The sequence below is a fragment of the Podarcis liolepis genome (assembly GCF_965112155.1).
Source record: "Podarcis liolepis genome assembly, chromosome: 1".
NCBI lineage: Eukaryota > Metazoa > Chordata > Lepidosauria > Squamata > Lacertidae > Podarcis > Podarcis liolepis.
The window spans coordinates 7,660,223-7,683,273 of NC_139554.1; the positions used below are offsets into that span (position 1 = coordinate 7,660,223).

The 23,051-nt window shown below is 41.9% G+C and overlaps 1 protein-coding gene across 5 annotated transcripts in view; it reads left to right on the plus strand.

Moving 5' to 3' along the window:
- The window catches only part of ARID4A (AT-rich interaction domain 4A), a 69,073-nt gene that overhangs the window by 18,803 nt on the left and 27,219 nt on the right, over window positions 1-23,051 (plus strand). For all 5 annotated transcript variants that reach the window (XM_083517089.1, XM_083517087.1, XM_083517091.1 and 2 more), the window contains 4 exons: window positions 5,024-5,156; window positions 8,475-8,554; window positions 10,749-10,825; window positions 13,908-14,074. In XM_083517089.1, the coding sequence (XP_083373215.1) occupies window positions 5,024-5,156; window positions 8,475-8,554; window positions 10,749-10,825; window positions 13,908-14,074 (457 nt within the window). The remainder of the gene's footprint in view (window positions 1-5,023; window positions 5,157-8,474; window positions 8,555-10,748; window positions 10,826-13,907; window positions 14,075-23,051) is intronic.

Sequence of the window (23,051 nt, forward strand, 5' to 3'; positions counted from 1 at the left end):
AATCAGTTTAGCTTTTTGTTCAGAATATATTGCAGCCATACCATTCTCAAAACCCTGGCCTACCCCCATCCCATGAAGATTCTTCCTCATAAAACTCCAAGAAATATTGTCAAAGGCTTTCTCCGCGTCCACAAAAATCAATACTGCTTTAGTGTTTATATTCACCTCTAGCTTTTCCAGAATGTCTATTACATTCCTTACATTGTCTGCCAGGTGTCTTTTAGGGAGAAAACCTGCTTGGTCCTTATGAATCTTCTCCATCAAGACTCTTTTAAATCTTTTTGCCAAAATGTCTGCAAAAATTTTGTAATCCACATTAAGGAGTGATATTGGGCGGTAGTTCTTGAGTTGGGTCTTTTCAGTCTCTGACTTTGGTATGAGTGAAATATATGCCTCTTTCCACGATTCAGGTGCCCTTTTTCCCTCAAGGATCTCATTACAAACTTCTCTTAGTGGTTGAGTCAGCCATTCCTTCAGCGATTTGTAGTATCTGGAAGTCAGTCCATCTGGTCCCGGAGATTTGCCCAGTTGCATATTCTGAATGGCAGCCTCTATCTCTTGTTCTGAGATTCTCTGGTTCAAGTCCATCTTACTTTGATGAGAGATGTTTTGTAATCCATATTTTCCAAGGAATTTGTCTATATCTTCTTCATTTTGCGGGCCTTGAGTGTAGAGTTTTTTGAAATAACTTAAAAAGCAATTTCTAATTTCATTAGGTTTAGATATATTCTTTCCATCCACCTCTAGGCTTGTAACTGTATTTAGTTTCTGCCTTTTCTTCAGTTGCCATGCCAAAAGTTTGCCACATTTATTTGCTGATTCAAAAGTCTTTTGCTTCATTTGCTTTATCTTCCATTCAATCTCTTGGTTCATCAATTCCATATATTGTGTTTGATATAACTTGATCTCTCTTAAAATGTCCTGAGATTTTGGTTTTGTTCTTAATTTTCTCTCTCCTTCCTTTATCATTTCCAAAATCTTCTCTTTTTTTCTCATTTTGTTTTTTCCTCTTTATTGAATTTTGTTGAATCAAAAATCCTCTCATAACCGCTTTACTTGCGTCCCAGATCACTCTTTTCTCCACGTCGGTCCTCAAATTTATTTCAAAATAGTCTTTTAGGGTCTTTTGCGCCTTCGTGAGAATCTCCTTATCTCGAAAGAGGGTGTCATTCATTCTCCATCTAAATTGACCAGTTGTTGTGAGTTTCATCTCCATCTTCACGGCGTTATGGTCGGAGCAAGTTTTTGGGCAGATTTCCACTTTCTTAATCTTTGGGGCCATTCCACTAGTAACCCAGATTTGATCGATTCTGGTCCAGGTCATCATTGCTTAGGAGAAGAAAGTTCCCTCTCTCTCCAGAGGGTTCCTTGTTCTCCATATGTCTATCAAGTCCATATTTTCTGTCATTTCGAAAAAAGTCTTAGGGAGTCTCCCTTCCTTGCTAACTGTTAGTCTTTGTGCCTTGTCCATGTTGGTGGAGACCACGCCATTCATGTCTCCCATGATTATCATATTGTAATCCAGATAGTCAGTGAGGGTTTCATGGAGTCTCTTAAAGAAGTCAGATTTGCCTTCATTTGGTGCATAAATTCCAACCACTAGAAGTTTTTCTCCTTGTATTTGTATCTCCACTGCCAGATATCTCCCTTGTTCGTCCTTGAATATCATTTTTGGAGCCCATTTCTCCTTCACATATATTACAACTCCTCTCTTCTTAACTTTGTCTGATGAAATAAATTCTTGTCCTAGCCTTTTATTTATAAGTAATCTCCTGTGGGCTCTGGTTATGTGAGTTTCTTGTAGGCATATCAAGTCCAGTTGTTCTCTATTCAATATATGAAATACTTGTCTTCTCTTCAAAGGCCCATTGAGCCCATTACAATTCCAACTAAGGAATTGCAGAGCCATCTTGCTATTTTCCTGAGGCTCCTCCAACAGCTCCAAGTTGTTGCTCTTCTTCTGATGGTGGTGGTTTTTGTCCAATCGAGAGATTCAGGATATCCAGTGCTCTCCTCTGTTCTGCAAGTACGTCCACAGTCCCCTTCTGTAGGTCCTCCTGGTATCTTGCCAAAAATTTGTCTTTATCTTGAATTGTCTTTATTTTCACCTTCTTTGCCTTGTAGTCAAATGACAGTCCTTGTGGGAATTCCCACCTGAAGCGGATAGAATTTTTCTTTAGCAAAAGAGCTAAGTCCTTGTAGAAGTTTCTTAAGTCCAGAATGTATTTTGGGATGTCTTTGAAGATCTGTACAGCTGAATTTCCAATTTGCAAGGCCTTTTCAAAGTGTAGTCCTAGTATTTTGTCTCTTTCCTCCTTGGATCTGAGTGTGATCAAGCAGTCTCTCGGGGTCTTTCTGTCTTGCTTTTTACCCAATCTAAAGGCAGTCGTAATTTTGAATTCGTCTTCCTCAAGGTCCCAGCAATCCGCAAACTCCCGTGTCAAATATTCCACAAGGTTGTCTCTTTCATTCTCCGGAATCAGTCTTAATTTTAAGTTTCTCTCTTTCCTCTGTAACTCCCACAAGGCCAAAGTTGCATCATGCTCATAGACCTTCTTGGCAATCGGCTCTAATTTCTCCTGTGTCTCTCCCGCAGTGGCTTTGGCATCTTCCGCAATTTGGCGTGTGGTGGCGTTTTCCTCCACCAATTTATTTATAGATTCTGTATTCTGGTTTAATCTTGCTGAAATTTCTGTTAATTTTAGTGTATTCTCTGAAGTCTGTTTTGTCAAAGACTCCAGAGTTTGGTTTATCTTGAGCAGGGCGTCTGTCACAGCTTCCATAGAGACGGCTGCTCCTTTGTCTTGTCCTGTTGTTCCTGCTGATCCGGCTGTTGCGCCTGAGATTGAGCCTCTTTTCTTTACCTGTTGCTGCTGCAGCTGTTGTTGTTGTTGTTGTTGCTTGGTCTTGGCTCTTGTAACTATCTCTTCTTGTGAGCCACTCATGTCAAGGTCAATTCCCACGGGATTTATTCTCCCTTGGAAAATTCCACTGTCTTAGGCCGTGCCGGACTTTACTTTATCCTCTAGAGGGAGCAAATCAAAATGGCCATAGAGCAAAATTTCCAAATACGAAAACAAAGGAGACTGTCCAAGATGTAAAAAAGGAGATTAACACAGTCAAAGTCAATGTTACTAAGAACTTGTAACTTCAAATTGCCACAGTTGCCCAATTTATGCTGTTTCTTCTTGTATTATACAGTAGCCAGGCACTGTGGAAACTTTGTATCAAAGTATCACTTCACAGGGAAAAGTCAGTTCAGTGTGCTAAGAAGGCAGACCATTTCATGCTTTCAGATGGGTGAGACAGCAGAGGTTTTTTACTTCCAATAGATCATGCAGTTATTGATCAAATTCACCTCCCCTCTGCCCTGCTAGCTAGAGGGGAGATCAAAGGTCTAAATGTCCGGTTTAGCTGATCAAAGAGCGGGTTTAAACGGATGCAGGTTTAGAGCTCCGTTGCTTTCGCTTTCATGCAGTCGGGGGGAGGCAGACTTCCTTTGTTTAAATCTCCCCCGTTTTTAGCCCAATTTTTAAAATTTAAAGGGTCCCGATTATTTTTCAGCTCTTACTCACGGGAATTCAGTCCAAATTTTCTTTTCAGGAAGGAATCGGCGCTCTCCGCTTATGGCGACGCGGCTTCACTTCGCAGGCTGGGTAGCGACTCTCAGCACCGCGCTCTCTCCCGATGTCGATCCGTAGCCTTTAAAAAGGCTCTTTCACGGTACCGGGGGGCGCAAAGGTGCCCACCGAGTCTCCTTGTTCTCAGGCTTCAGCGCCTGGGATTTTAGGGGTCCCCCGCTTGCCGTAGCGGGTAAGACCCGAACTTGCGAAGCAGTCCTTCTCCGGAGCTCGGAGCTAGGACCGCCATTAAGCGCTGGCACCGACCGGAAGTCCTATCTCTTCTTTAACTTTCTTCCTTCTGTTGCTGTGAAGTCAGACTTGAAAATGTGCTGGAGTTATCAGAGGACAGGACCCTGCAAAAGCTCCTTGCCATTTAGGGACTAACAGAAGCTGAATTAATTATACAAAACTATTTCACACTTTTTAATAATTTGTATGCATACTGGCTTGTCTTGGTGTAGGACTTGGGACTATTTTTGGTACACAGGGCTTTCAGTTTTTAAATCTCAGTAAATTTTAAAATGCACACACACACACACACACACACACACACTGTATTTCAGGACAAAGCCTAAAATAACAACATAAAAATGTTCTGAAGTATATAGAAGCATGTATGTGAAGAAGCATGCCTAAAGTAACAGGCAATGGAAGCCAAGCTGCATTTAAATCTTCCTTATTAAAATTAGATAGATGCATGCCTTGTTTTAGCTTGCTTGTTACAGGGGAGGAGGCTGTTTCGATAATAGAAAAGGCATGGATATGAGAGTGGTAGAAAAAGACAAAAATTGGCAGAATATAAGCTTAGGTAGAAAGAACAAGATTAAGGGCATAAGAGAGGACAAGGAGGAGATAAGGTTGAAGCACATAAGTGCTTTAAAAGAAGGACTAGTGTTTTCACGAGCTCCATTCAAGCCTTGATTCAAGCTTCCCTGGCAACAATAAATATTGGCGGTTTATTCTTGGAAGTGCTGAATTTCAGAACTAACTGTGGACACAGAGAAGCTGTCTTTGCTGGGTCACCAAGTAAAGCCCATGCTGACTTGGAATCCTTCCGGGTGTAAGGAGACCGGTAGGCTACGTGGGTTGGTTGAGACACTTTTGAGAATAACAGCAGAGCCCAGTCCCATGAGTCCTCTGGCTTGCAGCCATGGCAGCACCACACATGCAAGAGTTCTTGATTCTAGCCCCACCACCTCTCGACAGCACAATGCACGTATGTCAGCACAGGGCGAATATTTAGCCTGCTGCATTCTGCTTTGTGTTGAGCCATTTCCCGCAAAAAGGAAGGAGGTTGCAAAGCAAGAGCTGTTGAGGTATCAAGGCTGCGACGAGGTTATGTGCTCCTGTTAATCTCCACATTTGGGCTGTCTAAAATCACTGTATGTTTAACTCTCTAGTAATGAAGATGAAAAAGAGGAAGAAAGTAGTGAAGAGGATGACGATGATAAGAGGCGTCTTAACGATGAATTGCTTGGTAAAGTTGTCAGCGTGACTCCCAGCTCTGAGGAGGCTGAGTGGTATCCAGCTTTGGTGAGTGAGAAATATTTAGGGGCTTTTATAATAGGGCACAAAAGCCAGGTGCTTTTCAAAGGGGAGGAACTTCAATGGGGCAAAACACCTTTTGAAACCAGATTTGAGTGTAAAACGGCTTTGAGATCTTGTTCAAAGAAAGCTGACAATAAATAAAGCAATAAATAAATAATGCTCCTAGGTCTCCAAGTTTAAGGAAATGCTTCTTTTTTGAGGGGGGGGGGAATTAATGCATTAAGTCCATATTGAAAATGTTTTGGTTTTTTTTACATTCTTGGTAGTTCAACTCTTGCTCAATCAGTTCCTGCACAAAGGCAGGTTCTGCTACCTGACTACATAAAATATAAACCTTCCTGGTAAATACGTTCGGTGGGGAAAACCTAGTTTCCTATGGAACTTGTTTCTATGACATCTGCATCATCATTGAGATCCTGCTATAAGTTCATGGCTGTTTCCTCCAGTTCCCACCTTGCCCATTATCCTAATTTAAGTACTTTGAATAGAAGTCCCTGAAATCCCATTTGGCTGATGGGAACCCTGCTCAACCCAGTGGGAGATTCATCTTTCCCACCTGATTCTGAAGGAAAATTCCGTAGCTTTTGCTCCTCCTGCATACTACAAAGTTCAGCATGATGAAACCCAATTGTGGTTTCTGTGTGTGCATGCCCACGTGGTTTGAATGCTGTTCGCGTCAAATGCAATTAGACACATAAATTATTTTTAGCTAAAACAAGCATGCATTGTGGGCAGCCAAACACTTTCATTTCTTAGCATGTTTCAGAAGGAAGATATACCTGTTTAGGTTGAGCCTTCGGACTCATGATTAAGTTGGAGAAAATGTAGCTTTAGATGAAATCTTATTGTGTTACTCATTTGATTTGCCATGATCATTCTTTTCAAAGGTGGGTTTTTGTGTGAAAGCCTTTTTTATTTAGATTTACTATGATTCCTCTTTTAGGTACATGTAAAATACGCTTGCATGCACTAGGATTTTCCTTTTTTGCATTTGCAGAGCTCACTATGCAGTCATTTGGACTGGGTTTTTTAATCATCATCATGATTTATGTCACTTGCGACAGATTAAAAACAAGACAGAACCTATTCTGTCTTCACGTCTCGCATCTTGAAGAAGTCACATAATATTCTGAGAGATCCCACCCACCCTGCTCACAACTTCTTTGAACTATTGCCTTCGGGCAGAAGATATAGGACAATGAAAACACGAACCACACGCCTTCTGAATAGTTTCTATCCAAGAGCTCTGATTGCACTAAATAATGATCTCAGGGCCAGTTGCAAGGTTTAGTAAGTAGGGAGTGGAAGGAATGAGATAGGTTTTAGGTTATGTTATGTTTTTAATAGGTCATGCTATATTCTGGATTATGTTATGTTTTATAGATTATGTCTAAATAGGATGAGAGTTCGGAGATACGTGCAAATGTATATGTGAACCCGGTCTTTGGGTGGGTGTTTGATTTTCGTTGTTGTGTATACTGTGTATATACGGACAATGACAATAAATTTATCTAAATCTAAATCTAAATATTCAGCTGAAGAGCAGAATATAAATGCTTTATAAAAAAGTCCTACCTGGAGGCTTGCAAGCCACAAAACAATAGGCAAGAAAGGGATGGGGAGGGAAAACAAGCCAACCTGGGCACCATTTCTTAAATATACAGAGTTGTTATTAAAGTGCTCAGTTTGAGTAGAAATAGTTCAGGAACTAGAGCAGCCTGATGGAATGGACCCACTCTCTATCTGTCCTTCTGCTGCAGCCTGATGATAGTTGAGGAGAAGGGGAGCCAAATGGGAGTCAGTCTTCTTTTAGTTAAATATCTGGATTTGTATATAAATATGTATATTAATAGACAAGCGTGAGGATTTAGGGATCACTGTCAATAGCGCATTGCTAATCCCTGGAGCTCCTGCCTTTATGGCAGTGAAATTTTTCTTATTGGTGTAACTTTCCTAATTGGGAAAATGCTCTGGAATGCATGGAGTTCCTCAAGATGGGGGCAGGAGGAGGAGCATGTATAATGTGTGCAAAATCAGAGGAAGTTAAAGATTTAAAAGCAGCAGGGTTCTGTGGCATTGTCACAGGAAGCAGCTATATTTAGTAGTTCCCAAAGCCCCCGGTGTTGTTTAACATGCATGCATCCCCTCTTCTGAGATGAGGGTTTACTTAGTACAGTCCTTTCAGCCTCTCAAAACAGTGGGAATGAGCTGCCCGATCATGTGGTGCTGGTGTGCATTTAGAATGCATGACTGGGCAAACGACAACACCCTCAATAAAGTAGGAATATTTTACTCTTATGAATAAGCTTCACTTTTCAGACTTATAGGCTTGAATCTACTGGTGCACATTTTAAGGTTAACAAATTATTTCTGATGAAGAGCTTGGCACTGAAGAAGCTGACCAGGATAACCAAGAATATAGAAAGTTGCTGTCCTATCTAGCCCTGTATTGTCAACACTGACTGGCAGTGACTCATCAGGGTTTAATGCAGCCAGTCTTTCCGTGCCCTGCCTGGAAGTGCTGGGATTGGACCTGATGCATGCAGAGACCTGATGCATGCCACTGAGCTATGACCCTTCCCCAATCAAACCTCTTTTAAGTGTGAACCTGAGCAAGTTTGATCTAGGGAGTACATACGCATATGTAATTTCATAGTTGGGGTTGTTGTGCGGGTGGAAAGGCAGAGATCTTGGCTGCAGTTGTTATATACACATGATTTTAACGATGGAAATTTACTGGATTGTCTGTCTTGTTTTGTGGGAAGTTCGCAATACTTTAATAACATAATAATTGCCTTTAGGGATCAGATCAGGCTCCTTTTGGTCTCATTGCCTTTCTGACAGTAACTAACGAAATGCCACATAAATTGTACAGCTGGTGGCCTTTCCTCAAGTTTGTTGGCAGCATCTGATATATTGCATATGGTCTCTGATTATATTTAGCCATCATAGATTATAACCAGTGTGGCATCTGTCCTCCAGGAATTTGCTAATTTTTAAAGAAATAATATTGAGGCTGTTATTTCCTCTTGTATCTTTATGGCTCATGGTGTGAAATGCTTTTTCTGTCCTGAGCTTACTGCTATTTTAACTGGGTGATCTCCAGCATTATGAGAGATGGAAGAAAAAATTACCTCCCCACAGTGTCATTACCTAGTGGATTTGTTCTGGAAAATAAAATGCTGCTATTAGGAGTTGCCATAACAGAGCTGAAACATGATGTATGAAACCTTTCCCCCCACCCCCTTAGTAGGAGCAATTTTTTAAAATCCTCAATGCCATGTGTTCTTTTTGAAACTTCAGGTCTTATCTCCCAGCTGCAGCGATGACATTGCAGTGAAAAAGGACCAGTGTTTAGTGAGATCTTTTTCAGATTCCAAATTGTGAGTAGTTTTTCTAGACATCTCTCTATCTCTCAGGTTTGGTGTGTTGCAAAATAAATACATAATCAACTGACAAGTTAAAGTTCAGTGGTTTAACTTAGCCCTCCTCCAAAGTCAGAACCTTTTCTACATAATCCTATTGTCAAGAGTGAATGCAGGAAGGACATAATTAAGGTAGCAGACTAAATTCCACCAGTGATCATGAAATTTAACAGGATATTCTTAATTAGGGTATTCCAAAAGGTAAGCATGAATCTTGTGGAAGACTTTCATTCTTCACTAGGATGATCAATTTTGTGTTAAAGTTTAATATAAAACACTATCTTGCCTTTGTGGCATGCAAATTTTCAGCTGCAAGCTATTAGCTGTGGAGCTACCAAAATAATTTTGGAAGTGTGTTTAAAACTCACAATCCATTTCCTGCTTATATTTTTCCTACTTCATACAATATGCGATGGAATTTTCGCAAGACTTCTTGCCCCAACCCCTCATTCAGAAAGGCTTTCCATTGGAAAAGAACCAATTAAGGGTACAGACTTACCAAGACAGTTACAAGATAATTTCACATTTGTCTTTTTGCCTTATTTTTAAAACAACAAAATTTTTAAGAACTATGCTGATGAAGAAGATGATGATGATTAGCTATGTCAGATTAAGTTACCGTATTTTTCGCTCTATAGGACGCACCGGACCACAAGACGCACCTAGTTTTTAGAGGGGGAAATCAAGAAAAAAAATATTAAACCCCCCCCAGCCCCAAAGAGCAAAGAAGCCAATACAGCAAGCGGGATCCATCCTGCTGGCTGTCTTGGCTTCTGCCATAGCTGCGCAACCTCTCCAGCCAGGAGCTAAACCTCTCCAGCTCAGCTAAAGAAGCGTGGCTAAAGAAGCCAAGGCAGCGAGTGCGATCCATCCCGCTCGCTGCCTTGGCTTCTTTAGCCTTGCGCAGCCTCTCCCTGCTGGAGAGGCTGTGCGCGGCTATGGCAATTCCCCCACCTCCCGCAAAAGCCCACAGGAGCCGCACACCCTTTAAGGAGCGCGCTGCTCCTGCGGGCTTTTCTACGAGGAGGGAGAAGGCCGCGTCAGTCCCTTCTCCCTCCTGGGGAAAAGCCTGCAAGAGCCGTGCGAAGCTTGGGGGCTTTTCTTGGGGGCTTTTCCTGTCTTCCTCCCCCCTGAATTTGCTCCATAAGACGCACAGACTTTCCCCCTTAGTTTTTAAGGGGTAAAAAGTGCGTCCTATGGAGCAAAAAATATGGTACATTGATGCTGACTTCCATGCTCAGAGCACCTTATTACCTCCTTGTTGGTATTTGGGTACTTAGCTTGGTGAAGCTGCCTTCAGGTGAACAGTTATTTCCCTGGCCTGAACATCTGAACTCTTCCATACTGTGAGACTGCAAGTAAAGAAAGGAAATACATTGAAGGATGCTGTCCTTTATAGAGACACATGTAAAAATTTTGTTTCAGTACTTGGCTTTTTATCAAATGATTTATTTTTGTTTTTAATTTTTAAAAATGCATGTCACCAAAAGTTAAATACAGCTGCCCTTTGAGTTCATCAGTGAAGATAAGTTACAGTTCAATAAAAGCTACTGCTTGTTAGAATGAAAGATTATAATTGACATTTTTGTATCTGTATCAAAGTTTTTCCATTGATTGCTTTGCACTTACTGTCTGCTGCTTTGGATTTCCTTTTGGCTGAAAAAAGGGCACAAATGAAAACAAAATGAATAATATTTTACTTTCTGTATTTAATTATTGCATACCAGATACAAGATTGCATTGGAAAATACAGTGTTCTTAACTTGCAACCTCATGGACTGTTCACCTAGTTCTAGTTCCTTTACTGATAAGGCTTGCAACTATAATATGTATCCCTATAACTCATTAATTAGTGGTGCAAGAGAGCCATACAGTAGTATGGCATGTATTTCAGATTATTCAGACAGAAGCACTGCATCACCTGCATTAATTCATGCAGAAACATCTTCATATAGATGGATGGCCCTTGCCCATAGGTTAACTTTAGTAAATTTAAGCATTGGGATAACTTGTTCAGCTCTTTAAAAATGACGATTGGTGCAAATGCATGGTATCAAAGAAAGAGTATACACAGAGGTATACTTTTTTAAAATGAGAAGCTTCGGGAAAATGAATGTGGCATATTTAATCCAATTAAACAATTCTCTTGCAGTTATTCAGTAGCAAGAAAGGACATTGAGGAATTAGACATCCTAAATGTTACAAAATCCGAGTTGTCTTCTAGAAAAGGTAAATTTCAAAAGTTACTGTATAAACTGTTTACGAAAGCAAATTAGTTATGCAATTATAGTTATGCAACTAGTCATAGAGACGGAATCCACATGGTCCCAGGGCAGGTCCATCCAGTGTTACGTGGACAATAGTCTTGTACAAGCTTAGAAATGGAACATAAACTGGTAATGCACTTGCAGAAGGGAGGCAGAGACCAGTAGACAGGCCTGTCCACAAAGTACAGGTTATTGATTATGGGTTTAAAGGTAAAGGACCCCTGACAGTTAAGTCCAGTCACGAACGACTCTGGGGTTGCAGTGCTCATCTCGCTCTATAGGCCGAGGGAGCCGGTGTTTGTCAGCAGAGAGCTTCCTGGTCATGTGGCCAGCATGACTAAGCCGCTTCTGGCGAAACCAGAGCAGCGCACAGAAACGCCTTACCTTCCTATTGATCCACTTGCACTTTGACGTACTTTCGAACTGTTAGGTTGGCAGGAGCTGGGACCGAACAGGAGCTCATCCCGTCGCGGGGATTAGAACCGCCGACCTTCCGATCGGCAAGCCCAAGGCTCAGTGGTTTACAACACAGCGACAGCCACGTCCCCATGGGTTTAATGGCATACAAATGTGTGTACCCTAATGGACAATTTCTGACTTGAAAAGCAGCCTGGGTAGGAAGACATCTGAAGGGTTGAAGCAGTGAGGGGCAGGTGCTTAATACTTTCTCCACTTGCTACTTTCCCCTTTTTATTCCCCTTGCCCAGCAGCTTTTCTCTGGTGTGTTGGCAAGGGGGAAACGGATGTCAGGAAGCATGTGTGTTGTGAGAACAAAAAGGATAGTTGCAGCTGAAAAATGATATCCAGTGAAAAGCTCCTCCCACCTGACCCTGCTTATCACAGCTGTTTTTCTTGATAATGGGCCATGTCTGTTTTATTAAAACGTGTTTGCATCTAATCTGTAGTTAGGTTCTATTCAGGATAATCAAGCACATAAGTGTTGTAGGCAGTTCATATAGATTGCAAGGAGTAGAATTCCTAAAAGAATGGAAATGTCCATGTGACTACAGTGGTACCTCGCAAGACGGAAAACTCGCAAAACGAAAGGGTTTTTGATTTTTTGAGTTGCTTCGCAAGATGATTTTCCCTATGGGCTTGCTTCGCAAGACGGAAACTTTTTCTTAAAACCGTTAATACAGTTGCGACTTGACTTCGAGGAGCAACTCATGGCACGCGGTGTGGTAGCCTTTTTTGAGGTTTTTGAAGACTTTGGTGATTTTTGAAGCTTTTCCAAAACTTTTCCGGCACCGTGCTTCGCAAGACGAAAAAACCGCAAGACGAAAAAACTCGCAGAACGAATTAATTTCGTCTTGCGAGGCACCACTGTATTTGGTGGCCAGTGTGCAGGAGAAGTGTCCCAAGAGTCAAGGATTTGTGGCACACCTGGGTGTGAGCAGCAGAGCCCATAAATCTGGCCATAAGAGTTTGGCTGCATATATTTCTGTTTCCAGCCCACACTGAAACAGCTGAAAAGGAAAATGCAGGAATGTGGCCATTCTTGCAGTAGATTCTCTAAAGGAATCTTCCCTGTCAAGCAATATACAGTGGTACCTTGGCTCTCGAACGTCTCCATTGACGAACATTTCGGAACCCGAACACTGAAAACCTGGAAGTAAATGCTTCCGTTTTCGAACGTGCCTCAAAAGTCGAACGGCTTCCACTGTGTGTTTTCCAATTTTCTCAGCTGAATTTGCAAACAGCCCTTTGCGCCTCAGTTTTCAAACGTTTCGGAACTTGAACAGTCATTCAGAATGGATTGCGTTCAAGAACCAAGGTACCATTGTACAATTTTCTGCTTATCAAAGGTACTTGATTTGCAATTTCAGAGCATTATACTTCTAGGATAATGAACGTTATAGTGGGATACTATTAGTTTGACTCTTTGCAGAAGGTGAGCGTTATTTAAGATGTTAGGCTAGTATTACCAGTAGATACCCTGGTAAACAAATGCCCAGGCTTAGGGTGTATTGACATCTTGGATGTCATATATTGAAAGCGGCATGTTATGAGTGAAATCAGATAGAAGTGTAAAAATATTGTAGGGGCTTATAGGGCAGAGATGTATGTATCTATATGCATGCGAGCCAAGTTTGTACAGTGACACAATTAATAGGATGCTCTAAAGAACATGACAGGCTTTTGGAACTCCAAGGACCAGTGGCATAGCGTAGGGGGGGCGGGGGTTAGGGGGCGCAAATCCACGGGTTATGGGGCGCAAATTACTTGCCTTGCCCCGGGTGCTGACAACCCACGCTACGCCACTGCCAAGGACAAATATTTATTCTAGTATTAGCTTTGAGGTCCAGGGCTACTTTGTCAAATATTGATGTGACTATTCCCACATTTTAGTTGATGTGTGATGCGGGGAGGACAAATCCTGCTCTTTGCGGGGGAAAGTCAGCGGAGAGTTGATTCCATCTGGTTAGGAAGGCTATGGCTTAGTGGCAGAGCTCACTTGTTGCATGTAGAAAGTCGTAATTTCAATCTCTAGTATCTCCAGTTGAAAGAATCTTCGTTTTGGGCCTTGAAAATATCTGCACCCCAAAACATGGAGGAATGCTGCCATTCAAAATCGGCATTTCCGAACCAATTGTCGACCTTCCTTTGAGGCAGCTTTATATGGTGTGGAATATGTTCTTCTAGTCTGGAATAAGCATAAACTCGCATTATGGCGTAAGAGCTTTGCTTGTGTTTTAACTAAACCTTGTAAACATCAAGATGATTAAAGGAATGCTGAGGGTTAAATATTCCACATTGTAGGAACTGAAGAATTTACACATAAATGAAGGTTGTGAATTCTGTGCTACTAGTAGTTGTTAGAAAGGTAATCGTGTCTTAATTTGGTATATGCCCCTTGGAAGTGCCCCTTTATTTTATTATTTTATTTTGGCATTAGTTTCTCACCTTCCTCTTGATAACCCAATATTGAATTTGTGACCTTAACATATGGCTGAAAAAGGAGCAAGGATAGCGCCAATTGGTAATAATGCAGTTTTGATTCTTAGTACCTTGAATGAGTAAGCACGGGACGTTTTCCTCCGAAGGGTTACAAGAGGCGAGCTCCTTCTTCAGTCTGAAAGTTATACCTTCGAATTGGAAGATGGATATGCGGGAAATCTTGGAATCCTCCAGCAGTGATGAAGAAGATGGCGGGGAGCCTGGGAGTGATGAAGAGGAAGACAAAAGAGAACATAAGGAGGAAGAAGTAGTGGTGAGTGGGTTGGCTTTCCTTTGTACACGTGTAACTTAATACGCTCCACATATAACAGAGCTCCTCAAATGTCATGTTTGAAAATAATTTCAAGGAAAAAAATAGCTTGATCCTACAGATTGATCCTGTGACAGCTAGCGTGGCCAGTTGTCAGGGATAAGGGATTTACAGTCTAGCAACATCTGGAGGACCACAAGTTTCCTATTCCAGCTATAGATACTTAAATGGAAGCAAATACCAACATTTTCTGCTGTGTTTGCTCCTAGACGGAGCTACAGAATGGCTCTTTCCACACAGTGGAAAGAGCCAGTGAAAGCTCCACATTCCCATGCCCCCACTCTAAGAAGCATGTCTCCTTCTGGTGGCTGGCTGTTTCTGTCTCTTAAGAGCTGTGAGGTGTGTGACTTCTCCCTGACCCAAAACTGTTTTGGGGAGTAAGTGCAGCCTAGCTAGCAGGAATAAAAAGCAAATAGTATCCTATCTGAACATGTGCAAGAGATGCAGAGAGAGTAGCAGGGGAAGATTTCAGACCATCTTTGGATGGTGTCCCCACCGCAACTGGAAACTGTAGAAACTGACCTAACAGATACTGAACACAAGAGGAATGTTCTTAGCTTTTTCACATGTTCCTGCGAAAGAGGATTCCATTTGTTACTTTGAGCAATTTCTTTCCAGGTTACTTTCCATAGGAACATTAATGTAGGGCACATTTTGATAAATACTAGGCTTGAAAATCTTAATTTCAGAGAGTTACTAATTTCAGGAAATTAAAAATCCTTTCAAAAAACACGGAAGGCCATTTTGAGTGAGCAACACTGAAGCATGCTTTTTCCTGTGGCATATTATTATTATACTGCACATAATGTTCTTAATAGTTGCATTATTTTGCACTCCTGGGATGCAGAACCAGGTGGAAAATGCATGTGTGTGTTATAGCAGGCATTTCCAACAGGTAGATAGATCGTGATCTACTGGTAGATCATTGGACATCTGTAGTAGATCACTGGTAGATCACTGGCTTCCCCCTAAAAAAACCCTCAACAACTCAACCCCAGTTATTAATTCTGAGTAGATCGCAGTCTCTCGGGAGTTGGCCACCCCTGTGTTATATAGGTAGTAGACAATGGCAGCAGGATTGGGGGGATGGAGATAGACTTTTTAAATGTTTCTTCTGCATGTAATAATGATGGTACATAAGAACAGCCTGCTGGATCAGGCCAATCTAGTCTAGCATCCTTTTCTCACAATGGCCACCTCGATCCCTACGTGACGACTGAAAGCAGGACCTGATTGAAACAGCACTCTCTCATGAACCCCAGCTACAGAGCCATTGCGGCAAGTAGTCTTTGGTAGCCTGACCCATGAATTTGGCTAATCTTTTAAAACCATCAAAGTTGGTCATCACTGTGGGAACAAATTCCATAGTTTTACAATGTACAATGTATTTTCTTTTGTCTTTCCTGAATCTTCCAGCCGGGTGGAATCCTAGGAGATGTCTGTGGCTTTTTAATTGAACCTCATTTTAGTTTGGGGCAGCATTAGAACACTTGAAGGCTACTTAACTAACTCTCAGGTGCGCATCACTGAAGTTACTGCAGACGAGATGCAGATTATTTTGACATTAATTTAAAATACGTGTAGTCTGAAGAGCTAAAATACAAATCTTGCAGACAATTGAGGCAGAATTTCTATCCTGATATGCTCAAGAGTCATTGTGCTTCAAAAAGGAGGCAGGCATTTCCATACTCAAGGTCAGAATCAGCTGTCCCCCACTTCACCAGTTATAGCTATTGTTCCTCTTAATTTTATGTGGTTATATTTACATTATCGCCGATCCCAGCCATCGGTGATGAAGCCTCAGGACTCCAAGCAATTGTGGTTTCTCTAAGTACTCTTTCCAGCAGTGAAGGAATCAATCTTCAGGGTATACTGAAGGTATAAACTTCAGGGTAAACTTGAGTTCCTCTAACTTTTTCTTTCTGAATCCATGAAGAGTGGACGGCATCTTCAAATAAAGCTGCTTGGGTTTTCCCCCCAGCAAATCATAATGTTGCTCTTATACCATGGCTTAGAAGAGCTCTTTAAGGCTGCATCCACATAATACATTTAAAGCACATCCTCCCCTGACGCCCCCCCAAAAAAAAGAATTATGGGAACTATATTTTAAGAGGGATGGTTCTTAGATGGGAGGGAAATACTTTAAATTTATTGTTTATATGCAACTTAAATGTACCACTGTGTTCTTGATCTCCTTTTCACAGATTTTTTTTATTTCCCTTATTTTTTGTACATACTTTTAGCCCACTCTTCACCACAGGGTCCCAGGGTGGGTTACAAAAAAATTACAATTAAAAAGAATACAATGCACAATGTTTAGATCCTAAAATAAAACTACAAGACAACCAATATCGGAGTTACAAAACAGCAGCACACAGCAGTTCAGGATGAATCAGATAGAAAGATGCAAGCAAAAAGAAAAAAAGTTTTCATTGAGAGATCTCTCCTCACACCCCCTCTGATTTTTTGCAAAGTGCAGTGGAGGAGCTGACTGGTGGAGCAAATGGGATAGTTACCACGGGGGTCACCAACCTTTTGGGGCCTGTGGGCACATTTGCAACCCAGAGAAACCATTGTGGATATCAAGCGCACACCACAATCTTTTCTATGGGCAGCAATAAATGCTTCTTTCAAGTCTAATTTAAGCAGGGAGGGAACACTCTGCAGGTGCCAAGGAAGGCCTCTGTGGGTATAAGAAGACGTCAGGTGAGCTTCCCTTGGAAAGTGATTTCATAACGGTACCAGTACTGAGAAGGTCTGCTTCTTTGCAGCCACCTCCCTCTCTTCACTTCTCTCTTAAGGTTTGGAGAGAGAGATGCGAGAGGAGGTGATTTTTCAGGTAATCTGGCCCTATTGCTATTTAGATTAAATCCAGCGCTACAGAATTGGGCCCTGAAGCAGGGCCTGTGCAGCAACCCTGTAGTCAACCTTTGTTAACTTGGGCAGACATATTTCTAGATGGGGAATTTGAGAGCAGGGGCATAGTGCTAGACAGTCCCCGCACTCACTGTTGGAAAGTATGGGAGGGCTGGGCCCGGAGTGTGCCCAGAGGTTAGGTTAAAATAAAATTTAGTATGAACACCAGGAATTAAATGACCGGCATGTTTTTAGATTCAGGTAGGTAGCTGTGTTGGCCTGACGCAGTCGAAATAAAAAATTGTCCAGTAGCAGCATACAGACACGAAAGCTTATACCAGAACAAACTTAGTTGGTCTGTAAGGTGCTACCGGACTTTTTATTACAGTGGTGCCCCGCAAGACGAATGCCTCGCAAGACGGAAAACTCGCTAGACGAAAGAGTTTTCCGTTTTGGAGGTGCTTCGCAAAACGAATTTCCTATGGGCTTGCTTCGCAAGACGACAATGTCTTGCGAGTTCCTGCTGGTTTTTTTTCCTCCCCCCCCCTTTTCTAAGCCGCTAAGCCGCTTATCAGCTGATCCGATCAGCAGATAAGCCGCTAAAAGCCGCTAATAGCGCTAATCCGCTAATCCGTCAATGGGCTTGCTTCGCAAGACGAAAAAACCGCTAGACGAAGAGAATCACAGAACGGATTCTTTTCGTCTTGCGAGGCACCACTGTATTATTATTATTATTATTATTATTATTATTATTATTATTTCGATGGCGTATTTTTGTTTCAGAAGGAAAACAATGTTAAGGATGCAGTTAACAGGGGGATACCAAAGTGTTCTTTTTCGTGCTGCATAGACATTGCTAAAATACTTCCAAGTGCTTTTTTCCAGTCCTTCAGACCCCTTAAATTAAGACACATTGTTTTAACATATTTGGTTGGAGTTTTCAGCAAGCATAGCAGAAAGCTATACCATATATTAGCTGATAGATAATACTCCATAACCATTCATATTTCTGGAACCATTCTTGTCGGAAATTATGGCCCTCACTGTTCTTTGGGTATAAATTAAGTTTAATCTGTTGAATTGTCTCACTCTTTTTTGAGGTTGGAGGGCAACAATATACCTGTTTGCCTCCTCCTGGCTGCAGTGCAACAGGTGATTTATTAGTTGCTTGTTTCTGTCATTTGTATGCCGTCCCATAACAAAGGTCTCTCTGTGGTTTACAGTAAACAAAAAAACAATGTAAATATATGATAAAAGATACAAAGTAGCTGCATAAATACAACAAGAACTAATATTACCGCACGCCCAAAATTAAGAACACAGATATAAACATAGATGCCAGTGAATTATACAAATCGTTTGTATAAATCATATAGTACTATAGAAAAATGATAGTCATACCTCATGTTACGTTTCCTTCATGATACATTTTTTCAGGAAGGGTTACTTCCAGGTTTCGCCGCTCGCGCATGCGCAGACACGCCACTGCGGGTTGCGTTCTGCTCATGTTGCGAACGGGGCTCAGGAACGGATCCCGTTCACAACCAGAGGTACCACTGTATTTGCACTTAACAATTACTACCAAGGTCGTGGTCTGAAGCAATAGTGAAAGTTAGACCAAAACATAACAAAGATCCTATGGTACCTCAGCCATACAGACTGATTTCTCTGCTAAATCAAGTTGTTAAAATAGGGTCCTTCCTAATTGCAAAGCAAATAAACAACATACTCCACAAATATGTAAAACAGGATCAAACAGGTTAATAAAACAGGAAATTACAGCATAATGTCAAAAAAAAAATTGACCATGCAATCACAAACATCAACAAACAATATTCCAGGGTTTTTTAGGCACAAAAAAAGGCTTTTGATAGAGTAGACTGGCTTTTCCTACAAAGAGTTTTACAGTAAACTAATATGGGAGGAAAGTTCAAAACTTGAATAGATTTATTATACCAAAGACCTATTGTCAAAGTGTTTATCAATAATCATTTATCTACATCTATTTATGTGCAACAAGGAGCACATCAAGGTTGCCCATTATCACCTTGCTTGTTTGCAATCTTGTTTTAGAGCAATTGTTTGCAAAAATTTACTCAAACTCTGTCTCGGTTAACCACAATTTTAAAAAGTGACCAATAACCAAGTATAGCAAACTATTGACCTGACTATTTGGAATAACCTGTTAAACATTAGTTGTTGGCTTGAACAAGAGCATATTTTCTCCTATGAACAGGTGGCAACAGCCTTAATTCAAAGGTGACCACCATTAGTCCACTTTCAGCTAAAATATACAATGGGACATTTACGGATAATGTATGGAATTTTATTACAATCTGGTAAAAATAAGGAAATTACAAAATATATTTAACACTTTCCCAGTTTAAAAGAAAACAATTAAATAAAGGCAATGTATGTGCTTTTGTAATCAAAGAAAATCTTTAATAAAAATTACTTTAAAAAGAGAGAACAATTGCACACATTATATGTATAAAAGAAAGTGGTCAATGGACTTGTTAACTTAGTCACAAGCAGAATGGGTCTGGATGGTCAAAAATATCCCAACAACACTACTAAGTGTTAATCTGAAAGAAAACTATTTCAAGACACTCGTTCAATAGTATCTTACTCCTTATAGCCTGAGCAAAATATAGTCAAAATACACATTGTGGGGGTTGCAAAAATACAAAGACAGAAATATTTTGGAACTGCATAAAAATAAAGACTCTGGGGGCAACAATTTTGAAAATAATACATGAAAGCATTGATTATACACTTTCGAGGAATTCAAAAACTGCTCTCATATGCATGCCTTGGTCTGAAGTTATAAACAACAATCTCTAATTGGTAAATAACTGTTCTGATAGCAGCAAAGCTTTGTATAGCTTAGCAGTGGGGAAAATAAAAATCTTCCAACACTGATAGAATGTGTGAGGAAAACCTGGGAGACCATCCTGATGATAAAATTAGTTTACAAAAGGAATACTATATATTACAATCATGAAAATAAACTTATTGAGAGGTGAGCCTTATTCGTTTTTTGCAGGATAAAGCAAGAGATGAAACACCTCATTCGCATTCCTGTAATGCTATGCAATCTTCTCTCTTCTTTACAAAATAACACTTTGTGGCTTAATAGAAGCTTCATTCCTGGAATGTAAAATGCGAATTTTTCAAATAATTTTTTTAATGTGCCAAGACTATGTAAGTTACTTCTAAAGCACTGGCATAAAATGATCAAATTCTCCGCCAAGAACCCTAATGCCTCTGTTTTGAACCAACTGCAGTTTCTGGGGTGTCTTTAAAGGTAGCACGCATGCACACCAAGTTGTGAATAGTCTAAACTGGATGTTAACCAGCTGCAAAGTCCTAAAAACGGATGGGGATTTTGTGGCCCTCCAAATGTTGCTGGACCTCAACTCCCATCACTTCCGACTGTTGGCCATGATGACTCAAGTGAACAAGGGTTGGGATCCAACAGCATCTGAAGTTCATCTGAAAACAGGAGCACCATTTGCCATATTGGATCTCTCTGGCAGGGTGCCAGGGGCCAGGCCTTATGGGAAAACGGACCATTAATGCTTCTGCTGTGTTAACGCCTTCGGTTTGTGGGGCACCATCTACTTTATCAGAGAACGTAAATACTGAAAGAGGGGACTGCCTACTAATGTAGCCATGTTGGTTTTTCTCTTTGAAAAGATGAATTTCGTGCATCTCAGCAGGTTCAGTGTTACTTGGGCGTTCATGAAGAGAGCCTTTAGCAAGCTGGTTTCCCCTTGCATAGTCAAATCTGTGAAATACACTCCAGGCTGAAGTCAAACAGGGCTGCTCCTCCTCCCCCCATGAGCAATTATTTCTTTATTTAAGCTTTCCTGACTCCTTGGTTAATCTTAACTTTTATTCCTCTTTTCTTCTTGCAACCTCATTGCACACTCCTTAGAACTAGTTACAGATAGGTAGCCGTGTTGGTCTGCCGTAGTCGAAACAAAATAGAAAAATTCCTTCCAGTAGCACCTTAGAGACCAACCAAGTTTGTTCTTGGTATGAGCTTTCGTGTGCATGCACACTTCTTCAGATACCATGCACACGAAAGCTCATACCAAGAACAAACTTAGTTGGTCTCCAAGGTGCTACTGGAAGGAATTTTTTTATTTCCTTAGAAATAAGTAGCAATGTTTGGCCTCCCTTCACAAAGTCCACCCTTCAAGGGCATTAAGTGATTTTAATAAAAACTGGAAGAACAAATTAAGGCTTCATTCGGCTTGCCAATTAAGTGTCTCTCTTGACGGTGGTTCTGCTGCTCTCTTGGGTCTCCTCCTATAACAGTGATGGGGAACCTGTGACCCCAGACATTCTTGGACCCTGACCGTCGGCCATGCTTATTGAGGTTGATGGGAGCTGGACGTCCAGCTGCATCTGGAGAGCAACCCATTCATTCTCCAGTCTTTTTCTGTAGCTTGTGGGTCCTGCTTTTAGGACTTTAAGCCTGAAGTGGGATTTGTGTGGAGGCAGTTTGGAGAGTGAGCAGTGTGGGTGGCTTCACCTGCTACAAATGGGCACATCTGGCATAGGAGCGGGCCCAGTTTATAAACACAGGTTAGCAGCCCGAATCCCTGGCCTGACTGCCTTTTGTGGATGGGGGAGTGGGGACTACAGTGGTACCTCGGGTTAAGTACTTAATTCGTTTCGTAGGTTCGTTCTTAACCAGAAACTGTTCTTAACCTGAAGCACCACTTTAGTTAATGGGGCCTCCCACTGCCGCCGCGCCACCAGAGCATGATTTCTGTTCTCATCCTGAAGCAAAGTTCTTAACCCAAGGTACTATTTCTGGGTTAGCAGAGTCTGTAACCTGAAGCGTCTGTAACCCGAGGTACCACTGTATTTCGGAGGAAACAATGGTTTGTGAGACCCGTTATTCACGGCGCGTTCTTCCATGCGCCATTCTCGGTGGGCCTTAAAAGCACATGGCAGGCAAGCACTGTCGCACCCTTTGGGGGCCTAACCCCACTTGTCTTTGTTTAACGCAAGAGAAGCCCCAGAGGTTCGTTGGGTGTCCTTAAGAAAACTCGCAGGTGCTTCTTAATTTCTGGATTTAAGTTCTTTCCTTTAAAAAAAGTTAGGAAGCGCCGAGAGCCCTCAGTGCATGGTTTTTTCCGAGGGAAGCAGCGGCAAATCATTGCACCGCCCCCGAGGAAGAGCTTGTTTTACTTCGCCTGGCCCAAATCCTGCAGTTACATGCTTTTGGGTGCGCGTTTGTTTTAAATCCAAGCACAGGGTGAGGGGGGTGGTGGTTAGTTTGCTTTTTAATGGGTCATTCTTTGTGGGGGGGGGTTATGTAGGATAAGCAATGTGGACTTTGCGAATCCTCCCCCCCTTACACGGAGGGGGGGTCGGCTCTTGAGCCTGTTGGGCGAGGAGGAAACTTGGCCGGGCTGAAAGCGCGGCGACGCGGCCGTGTTTCCCTTTCGCTTCCCCCTCGTCGTCTGCGGCCTTGCGAGGCTGCAAACAGAATGGCTGTTCATGCTTCGAGGCTGCCTGCGGGGTTGCCATGGCGACGCACTGTTGGCGGCGAGTGCGCATGCTCGGGGGCGATTGAGCCGAGGCTTTTGGCAGGCTGCCCGGGGAGGCTTACCAGATGCTTTGAAATGGGCTGTCTCCTTTCTCCTCCTCCTCCTCCTCTCATGTAATGTCCGATTCCTCCCTTTCCTTGCATTTACCTATTTATCTATTTATTTACCTATTTATTTGAACGGACCGGGGGAGAGGATGTGAGGAGCAATGCTGCAGAGCGGCGGCGGCGGCGGCGGCTTCGGTGCAGCGAGAGAAAGGGACGCAAATATTTGCAAGTTAGGCTGAAGTACAGCGAGGCACCGCGAGCAGATTAGGTAGAAAAAGCAAATACATATATATATATTTTAAAAAACCAGTTTGCACTTGGGAGGAAAACGCAGCACCCGGGTAAGGACTCCTCGCGCGTTCAGTAGGTGTAGCATTAATCCATTTCGGCCCCTGTGGGTGGGGGTGGCTTTTTCTTTTTCTTTTCTTTTTTTTGGGGTGAGGGGTG